At 49.1% G+C, this 9,670-nt stretch overlaps 1 protein-coding gene across 1 annotated transcript; it reads right to left on the bottom strand.

The window, feature by feature from the left end:
- Nucleotides 1-1,824: 1,824 nt before the first annotated feature.
- LOC102694451 (C-type lectin domain family 10 member A-like) lies at nucleotides 1,825-8,664 on the bottom strand. Its single transcript, XM_069182949.1, has 7 exons — nucleotides 8,326-8,664; nucleotides 5,704-5,757; nucleotides 4,674-4,763; nucleotides 3,186-3,359; nucleotides 2,791-2,939; nucleotides 2,601-2,707; nucleotides 1,825-2,462 (listed from the first exon to the last, which is right to left on the bottom strand). Exons 1-7 carry the CDS (start codon nucleotides 8,426-8,428, stop codon nucleotides 2,288-2,290), a joined length of 852 nt encoding a protein of 283 aa, XP_069039050.1. The 5' UTR covers nucleotides 8,429-8,664; the 3' UTR covers nucleotides 1,825-2,287.
- Between the last annotated feature and the right edge of the window lie 1,006 nt (nucleotides 8,665-9,670).

Here is a 9,670-nt window from a genome sequence, read left to right as displayed (position 1 = left end):
GCTGTCCTCTACCCTCGAGTGTGACTGGTGCTTTGTGTAAGGGCTGTGTGCAGGGTCACACAGTGAGCATCGCAGAATCCTTCTGAGAGATCGAAGGAAACTGAAAGAGCTAGGTCTCGGAAATGATCTGGAATGGAAGACAGTATTAAAAGACTGTCTGCAGAAACAGCCTCTCACACTGCAGATATACACTCAGAGCTCCAGTCCTGCACTGCTCCAGCCTCTCACACTGCAGATACACACTCAGAGCTCCAGTCCTGCACTGCTCCAGCCTCTCACACTGCAGATACACACTCAGAGCTCCAGTCCTGCACTGCTCCAGCCTCTCACACTGCAGATACACACTCAGAGCTCCAGTCCTGCACTGCTCCAGCCTCTCACACTGCAGATATACACTCAGAGCTCCAGTCCTGCACTGCTCCAGCCTCTCACACTGCAGATACACACTCAGAGCTCCAGTCCTGCACTGCTCCAGCCTCTCACTGCAGATATACACTCAGAGCTCCAGTCCTGCACTGTTCCAGCCTCTCACACTTCAGATACACACTCAGAGCTCCAGTCCTGCACTACTCCAGCCTCACACTGCAGATACACACTCAGAGCTCCAGTCCTGCACTGCTCCAGCCTCTCACACTGCAGATACACACTCAGAGCTCCAGTCCTGCACTTCTCCAGCCTCTCACACTGCAGATACACACTCAGAGCTCCAGTCCTGCACTTCTCCAGCCTCTCACACTGCAGATACACACTCAGAGCTCCAGTCCTGCACTGCTCCAGCCTCTCACTGCAGATATACACTCAGAGCTCCAGTCCTGCACTGTTCCAGCCTCTCACCCTGCAGATATACACTCAGAGCTCCAGTCCTGCACTGCTCCAGCCTCTCACACTGCAGATACACACTCAGAGCTCCAGTCCTGCACTACTCCAGCCTCACACTGCAGATACACACTCAGAGCTCCAGTCCTGCACTGCTCCAGCCTCTCACACTGCAGATACACACTCAGAGCCCCAGTCCTGCACTGCTCCAGCCTCACACTGCAGATACACACTCAGAGCTCCAGTCCTGCACTGCTCCAGCCTCTCACCCTGCAGATACACACTCAGAGCTCCAGTCCTGCACTTCTCCAGCCTCTCACACTGCAGATACACACTCAGAGCTCCAGTCCTGCACTGCTCCAGCCTCTCACACTGCAGATACACACTCAGAGCTCCAGTCCTGCACTGCTCCAGCCTCTCACACTGCAGAAACACACTCAGAGCTCCAGTCCTGCACTGCTCCAGCCTCTCACACTGCAGATATACACTCAGAGAGCTCCAGTCCTGCACTGTTGCAGCCTCTCACCCTGCAGATACACACTCAGAGCTCCAGTCCTGCACTTCTCCAGCCTCTCACCCTGCAGATACACACTCAGAGCTCCAGTTCTGCACTTCTCCAGCCTCTCACCCTGCAGATACACACTCAGAGCTCCAGTCCTGCACTGCTCCAGCCTCTCACACTGCAGATATACACCCAGAGCCCCAGTCCTGCACTGCTCCAGCCTCTCACACAGAAACACACTCAGGGCTCCAGTCCTGCACTACTCCAGCCTCTCACACTGCAGATATACACTCAGAGCCCCAATCCTGCACTGCTCCAGCCTCTCACACAGAAACACACTCAGATCCCTGCATTCATTTTCAAAGGCTTTTTCTCCTGTCCCTAACTTACGTGTATATGGTGAGCGTCTTAACTCAGGTAGGTGAGTCTCTTGGATGATGATATTTTTTTGCTCAGCTAAATAGGGCAGGTATTGGTCACAGGCAGGGAAAGACCCGATGAGTCTGTTTAAGATTATGAAGACTGTTGTTTACTCATCTCCAGAAGACTGTGAAATCGATTTGTGCTTCTTTTTCTTCTCTGGGGCAAAACAGAATGCATACAGACACTTCACATAGAAATAAACTCAGGTTTATCACATGATGAACACAGATAAGACTACCAAGGAAGAGAGAGTGAAAACAAAGGCTGTGAGAATTGTTGGCGGCATTTTGGAAGTGCCAACAAAAATGAAAAACATCAATCAAGCTCTTCCTTGGAGAGTGTAAGAGCAGGGGGAATAAAACCAATCAAAAATACAACTGACAGGGTGTACTGGTTCAAAGCACTGAAAGTCAAGACAGATGGGCAAAATGGTACAAAACTCCAGGAGGCTCGATGATTCCTCACTCAACTCTCTGCCCAGGAGACTGTTTGTCTTTCTCCTTCACACAATTTCACGCACTCCCTCACATCCTTCTCCAGTCTCCCTCAAGTCCTGATCGCAGACTGCGGAGGCAGCCACACTTTCCCAGACTCCCCCTCACAGATCCAGGGATAATGTTTCGTGCACACAGCTGCAGAAAAAGAGATCCTGTTCGAAGTCCGGATTCCTTTGGCACATTTCCCACGATCATACTCAACACCTTCCTGACTCACTGAGCCCCTGTGAGAGAGGAGAGCAGAGTCACTGAGACAGTCTGGACACCCCAGTGCACAAGATTATAATCACTCTCACAAGTGATTGTCCCTCTGTGTGTGAGGGAGAGCTCTTCATACAGACTCCCATCATCGCCACACTTACATTGATGTGTCCAGAGATCCACCATCCACCCAGCTCCACACACCATTCTCCTTCCTGCTCAGGCCAATCCAGTACTCATAGCTTTGTATTAGATTCCTCAGACTCAACTGTAGAGAAACACATCACAGTCAGTTCAACATGGACACAAAATATCACACCGTGTCTGTTTTTGTGATGCTCTATTCCTCACCATTTCTCTCTCGTCATTGATCTCCAGCAGCTGAGCTCCCACTGATGAACAGAACTGACTCGCAGACTCCCAAGATCTCCGGTCAGTAGAGACGTAGTAACATCTTCCACTGTCTCCCCCCTTCCATCCCTCTGGACAGCACTGCTGCTCTGTACAGACAGACACACAGAAATCACCTGGATTAATACTGACTGAGCCTCAGGGATTCCTCAGGACTCTCCTCTGTACAGACAGACACACAGGAATCACCTGGATTAATACTGACTGAGCCTCAGGGATTCCTCAGGACTCTCCTCTACACAGACAGACACACAAGAATCACCTGGATTAATACTGACTGAGCCTCAGGGACTCATCAGGACTCTCCTCTTTGCCAGTCTATAATAATCACTCACTTCTCTCATTATTAAAGGGGTCAACACAGAAGACAGACTCCAGCTTTTTTCTGAACTTCTCAGCTTCTAGTCTGTATGTCTGTGCTTCACGACTGTATCTCTCAGTCTCATTCCTGCACATCTCCAGGTGCACCTCTTCCAGCCCGCAGTCCCTCTCTGTGCTCTTCCTCCACACTGTAAATTGCAAAACAGGGAGCTCAGATATAGCGCACAATTGTGGACCTACAGTATCTATACTCGTGATCACAAGGGGAGAACACAGAACACTGACAGTAATACAACCACAGGCAATATCATTCAGGTCCAGCCTCTCGTGTTCACGTGACATGAGCTTATGTCGCAAAGGAACAAATAAAGGTTGAATCCCTGCTGAAAAAGAGAAGACGAGAAAAAGCTGTGGAGCCTTCTTCGAGCTTTACTGGTTCCTTTGCTGCCTACGCATGCTGACGCTCCCTCCTTGAGCTACATGATTATATGTCTCTGCCTCACATACTGCCGTAGAAAGCACTCTGAAGAGTTATTTAGAGCTTAAATGCACTTCACTGGTAGCAACTCATGGAAAGCTGGCCAAATTGTAAGGGATTTTGTCATTGGTACATCACCTTTTTACACAACAGATCACATAAAAATGAAATCAAGTCTATTCGGACAGTGTGGTCTTGGAAATGCAGGGATTCTCATGGCCTGACTGGACAGCAGGAGTCCAGTGTGCTCTCGGTCAGTTCAGTGTCCCCCGTTGACTGGGAGACTTGGGAATTTCAGCGAGTCTGACAGGGCAGCAGTGTCCTGGAGGTATTCTCTCTTAAGGCTCCTTATTGCTCGAGTTGTTGTTTTTTTTTTTAAAACCCATCTCTGTGTACAAAGCTTCCGGCACGCATTTCCGAAACGCAAATGTTCCAATATTCGCAACTCCACGCGGTCCGATATGGAAATGACATTGCGACACACGTCTTATCGGCTCGAAATATCTCCCGCGACCTTCACTCAAAGCCTCGTGCGCCTTCTGGCGTAATGACGCGCCCCGCGCCGTCTCTTCTTGTAACTTCCTGCTCGTCGCCACGCTAGGGTGCGATCGGCAAACCACAGAGCCCCCCCCGCGGAGCGGGCGCCATGGCAACCGTGCTGCGAGCGCGGAGAGTGACCAACTGCCTCCTCCGCCCCTGAGGCCCCCCCGGAAGCGCAGCCCGGCGCGGGGCGGAAAATCGCGCAGGTGCCGCAGTGGCGCGGCGCACGTTGGCAGCTTGAGCGAACTTCAAGCAGGGAGCTGCGTCAGCATGCGCGGCCTGCAAAGGGGACAGGTCACGTCAGCGCCTGGCTGATCCGATCCGTGGACAGGCACGCCTGCGGGTACGGCACATGGCAAAGGACAGGATCGCTGCCTGACGGAGCCCAGTTCATCTGAAACGCACATCAGACGGCATATTTCCCCCCTGCAGTTTCCCTCAGGGGATTGCTAAAGTATCTATCTGTCACAGCAGGAGCACTTACACAGCACTGCCATCACGCTGACCATGACCACCGAGATGCACACTGTGACTCCCAGAGCCAAGCAGGCACATCTCCTGCTGCTGGTCCGCCCTGCGGAGACAGAAAGACAGATTAACATGTCCATAGGGACTGATACTGCAGGACACAAACAACAGACAGAGAGAGGAGCAAGGATACACCAGCTTCAGTACACACCTGCAGACAGCATCACAGTGTCCCAGTGTAGCAGACAGGCAGTAACAGTGCTCCAGTGCAGCAGACAGGCAGTATCACAGTGTTACAGTGCAGCAGACAGGCAGTATCACAGTGTTAAGGTGCAGCAGACAGGCAGTATCAGTGTTACAGTGCAGCAGACAGTACCTGCAGTATTTCAGTGTAGTATGAGCATTATAACAATGTAGAGCACAGTTTCTTACAAGGTGCTACCAAAAAAAATCTTATGCTTAACACATCTACAGTATATATGTCTTCTACCATTGCTAATCAACTCAGTTAATAGAACAATGAACAGAAACCTGGATCCGGGTTCTTAAACAGCACATTGAAGTCTGTTACAGAACCCTAACGTTGCAGTACGCATCGGTTCATCAGAGTTCTGATCATTAAGAGTGAATCGGAAAGTACACATCTAAAAACTGCTCACCAAACACAGAAGTGAAGCAATGTGTGAGGAGGGAGAGAACTTAACAGCAAGTAGAATAAGAAAAGCCCACCTGGTTCACTAACTTGCACTCAACATTTCTATCTCTCAGTTTGTGCACTTTCATAAACTGGTCAGAAACTGATTAAAACATCACTCCGTTGAGACCAGTGGCCCTATGGAAGAAGAGTGGTAGGGATGGAGTGCATCTCCACATTGCAGAGATCTGGGGTTCTTTCCTGCTCGGGTTTTTTTAGGGTGTCCCCCATTACCTGTCCCCCCCTTCTTAGACCTGAGAGCTCTTAATCAATTCATCTGTTCCTCCTCCTCCTCTAGTGCTGGGATTGTGTTGCACTGTTGGAAAGCAACATGGGATGCATCTGGTCCTACCTTTGCCGTGTTTTCTCTTCCTCTGCCCCCTGCAGACGGCGCCAGATTCTGAATCTGTGTAGGGAATTATGGAGAGGTGAGGACTGCACGCGGACTCACTCTCTCCTTCACCCCGTCGTGACAGGAGCACCATGGACTCACTCTCTCCTTCACCCCGTCGTGACGGGAGCACCACGGACTCACTCTCTCCTTCACCCCGTCGTGACGGGAGCACCACGGACTCACTCTCTCCTTCACCCCGTCGTGACGGGAGCACCACGGACTCACTCTCTCCTTCACCCCGTCGTGACAGGAGCACCGTGGACTCACTCTCTCCTTCACCCCGTCGTGACGGGAGCACCGCGGACTCACTCTCTCCTTCACCCCGTCGTGACAGGAGCACCGCGGACTCACTCTCTCCTTCACCCCGTCGTGACAGGAGCACCGTGGACTCACTCTCTCCTTCACCCCGTCGTGACAGGAGCACAGTGGACTCACTCTCTCCTTCACCCCGTCGTGACAAGAGCACTGTAGTCTCCTGTAGGACCGGAGGGGCTTGTCGCTGATCCTCCATCCACCAGCAGGTGGAGCCTGGTTGGGATTCACCGCGCTGGGTCCTGGTCAGTAGTGGCTCCCTCATCAATTTGGTGACATAAGAACGTATAAAACTATGTCCCTCTATAGCAGGAAACTCCCACTCTGGACCTGGAGAGCACCAATCCAGCCATTTTCTTTTTCCGTGTAGGTCACTATTAACATCAACAAATTCTAAGGAACCATGAAAACACTCGTTTCTAAAGATAAGGAACAATCCTGTTGTGATCGATTAAACAGGCGATGTGTTACATGAAGTCATTTGGAATTCATCACCAGCCCTCGAGGACTATAGGTCTCCCATCTGGACACCTTACTGGTTTGATTCATCAATAACTCACACATGTTGCCCGTGATTAAAATCGGATGACCTACAAAACTTGCTGGACCAGAGCTCTTCAGGACCAGGGTTAGAGATTTCTGTAGTAACTGGACCAGGACTCTCCAGGACCAGAGTTATAGACCGCTGAATGGAGCTCTACAGGACCAGTGTTGGAGACAAGAAATCGAAGGTCAACTCAAGCCCCCTAGCTACTGTATTTTGTTTCCTAGCATCTAACTGCTTGAAGGATCTCATCGAGCTCTTCATTGAAGAAGCCAGAGTGTCTTTGACTGGATAGATTCCCACACTACCCTTTGTGTAAAGAAGTGCCTCCTCTCAGCTTTGAAAACAAATAAAACCGACCTGTCTATCTGAGCCAGCTTATGTTTGCACCCATTGATTCAACAGGGCTGGAAGTAGGAGGAAACAGGGTAGCAAACGTGATAGAGAAAGACTTGATATACGAGAAATAAAAACAGAGGAGCAATCCTCAGAAAATTAAAAATTGTGACCCACAAACATATTTACAGTCTCAGGCTGGTCAAAAATACTACGGCAGGTAAACTAGAAAAGGACCTTTTGTCTTGCCCAGAATCTGAGAGGTGTAGAAAGAGAGATCAAAGCCTCTGAGGTTTGCTTCATCTGCTTTTCTGTTTGTTGTAGCAGCTCTGAAAAGGGGGCACTTTCGGCTATCAGCCTTGAACACCATGCAATCACAATTATTAGTGGAGAGAGGGCTCTGACAATGTCATCCAGACTTAACCGTCATACGTAGGTTGGATCTTAGACTTTCTGACCAAAGGATCCCAGAGAGTGAGGGTGAGTGGTCTTCAATCAGGGTAGCTTTGCTCTTCCACTATGTCCTCTCCCTCTCTGAGTGTTGTCCGCCATCTTCTCCGTTCTGTATACAGACGGCTGTAGAAGCCCTTCTTAGGACAGACCCAGTGATTAACTTAGCCGATAACTCTGTCGCTGTCAGTCTGCGCGCAACTGTCTTTTCTGAGGAAGCGGAAAAAATGTCTCCAACCGCAATGTTGTTGATCACAAGTTGACCTTTCAGAAGAACATGGCTACCACATTTAAGAAGAGCCCACAGCGATGGCTCTTCCTGACGATGACCGATGACTTTCTTCCTATACAACTATCGTTTGGTTCTGCCCTGGCATTCACTGCAGTAGCCTGGGTTGGTGACCTTAATACATGCAGTAAAAAGGAAACTAAGCAGGATTGTGAAGGTATCTGGCAAAATCACTGGTGCACCACAGCTACAGCTTTAAGACATTAACATCAGACAAATAGTGCAGAAGGCTAACAGACAGTATACTGTATCCCTGGACTGTCCTGACCAGCCCTTGCAGAGCGAATCTGAGCTGCTCTCCCCATTTTGACTCCCTAGATTCAAAGGCAATAGAACTAAGTCATCTTTCCTTCCCACAGATGTATTCGATGTGAATTTAATTTAGTTTTAGATGGATTTTTTGTTCCTTCTCATCGTACCGTGAATATGTCTCTTGCTTCATGTTGTGTTAAATGTATGGCGTGTTATGCTATGTCTTTTACCTGCCCGTAAAGCAAATTTCCCATTTAGGACAACAAAGTAGTACGTAAGTCGCAGACAGCACTCCAGTGCAGTAGACAGTATCTCAGTGTTATAATGGAGCACACAGGCAGTATGACAGTGCTACTGTGCAGTAATCAGACAGGGGCTATAGTGATGAACTACTTACTGTGAGCAGGTCGTGGCTGCGCTGGAGGGCGGCCGGTCGCTTGGTCATTCTTTCTTGCGGCTTTGGAAGATTTTATATTAGCATACACATCAATTTCAGCCATTGTCTCTTTCTTTCTATTTCGCCTGATCGCTGTGTCTCATCACCATCTCTGATGTCTCCCTGTTTCTCTCAGCATGGTCCCGTTCAGTTGAAACCTCCTTCTGTCTGTATCAGAGGCAGTGCGACAGAGCCAGAGCACGATGAAGACGCGAAGAGGGAGGGGTTTATGGCTTCCTGTGCTCTTTTTTCTGCCATGTGCCTTAGTGGAGACTCAGTGTGAGTGTCCAGCTGTCTCACTGACAGAGACTCAGTGTGATTGTCCATCTGCCTGACAGAGACTCACTGTGTACAAAATCTGGTTAGAAGGAAGACCTCTAAATACTCTGGACTAGACAATCTAGTGACTAGAGAGCCGAGTGCAGGAATATATCAGTGTCATTGCTATCATGTTATCTAGGTAAGAGGTCAAGGTTGAAATCCATCAGAATCACACACACCGCTGACCTAAGGAAATATTTGGTCTTTTTGAGAGAAGCAGGAATTGACGTTCAGTGTCACCACCTCAGAGTGGAGCTCACAAAGCAGTAAAAACAATAACGAAAACTTCAAATAATATTTTCATTTACCAGAGCTACAGTACTGTTCCAAAGCCTGTTCACTGGCACCAATTCCCAAACAATCATTATACTGACAATTGAATCAACCATCATGCCTCAGATTTCTGTGTCAAAATATAATTGCACTCAGGAGGACAAGAGGCGTGAATACATTCCCTTTTCCCCCATTTAACTCAGTTACACACAAAGTTACACACAGTTCAGCTCATGCCTTTTGCTCATTAGTAGTTAATGGATCTGTCTCATCCAGCTGTTCCCTGACAGAAGCTGGGTTATCGGCTTCTGGTTCCACACTGCCGCCACCATCTGTGTGAACAGCACCTCCTGTTGTTGGTTTCAAACTCACATCTGGATGGACATCCCATTAGAACAGACACCCCCCCCAAACAATAAACCCCATTCTCCCCCAGATTACAAACACAGCGCTGCCCGATGGTCTGCAGATGCCAGGACCACCCTTGCTCTGCATTTGTAACAGTCAAGACAAGAGAATGGACCCTTTCCAGAAAATCCCAGGACTCTTCACACTGGATTTTCTTTTCCCATGAGCACAGCTCCTCTTCTGCTTTACAGTCTAACAAGCCGAGGAAGAAAACAAACTGGACCAAAACAATCCAGGTGAAAAACAAGTCTTGTTCCTCCAGCTGAGAATAAACCTTACCTTTTTACACTCTTCAGTCCTCAAT

This window comes from Lepisosteus oculatus, chromosome 23 (genome assembly GCF_040954835.1).
Source record: "Lepisosteus oculatus isolate fLepOcu1 chromosome 23, fLepOcu1.hap2, whole genome shotgun sequence".
NCBI classification, from domain to species: Eukaryota; Metazoa; Chordata; class Actinopteri; order Semionotiformes; family Lepisosteidae; genus Lepisosteus; species Lepisosteus oculatus.
The sequence above is the reverse complement of the archived record's forward strand: the minus strand, read 5'-3'. Positions and strand labels throughout refer to the sequence as shown.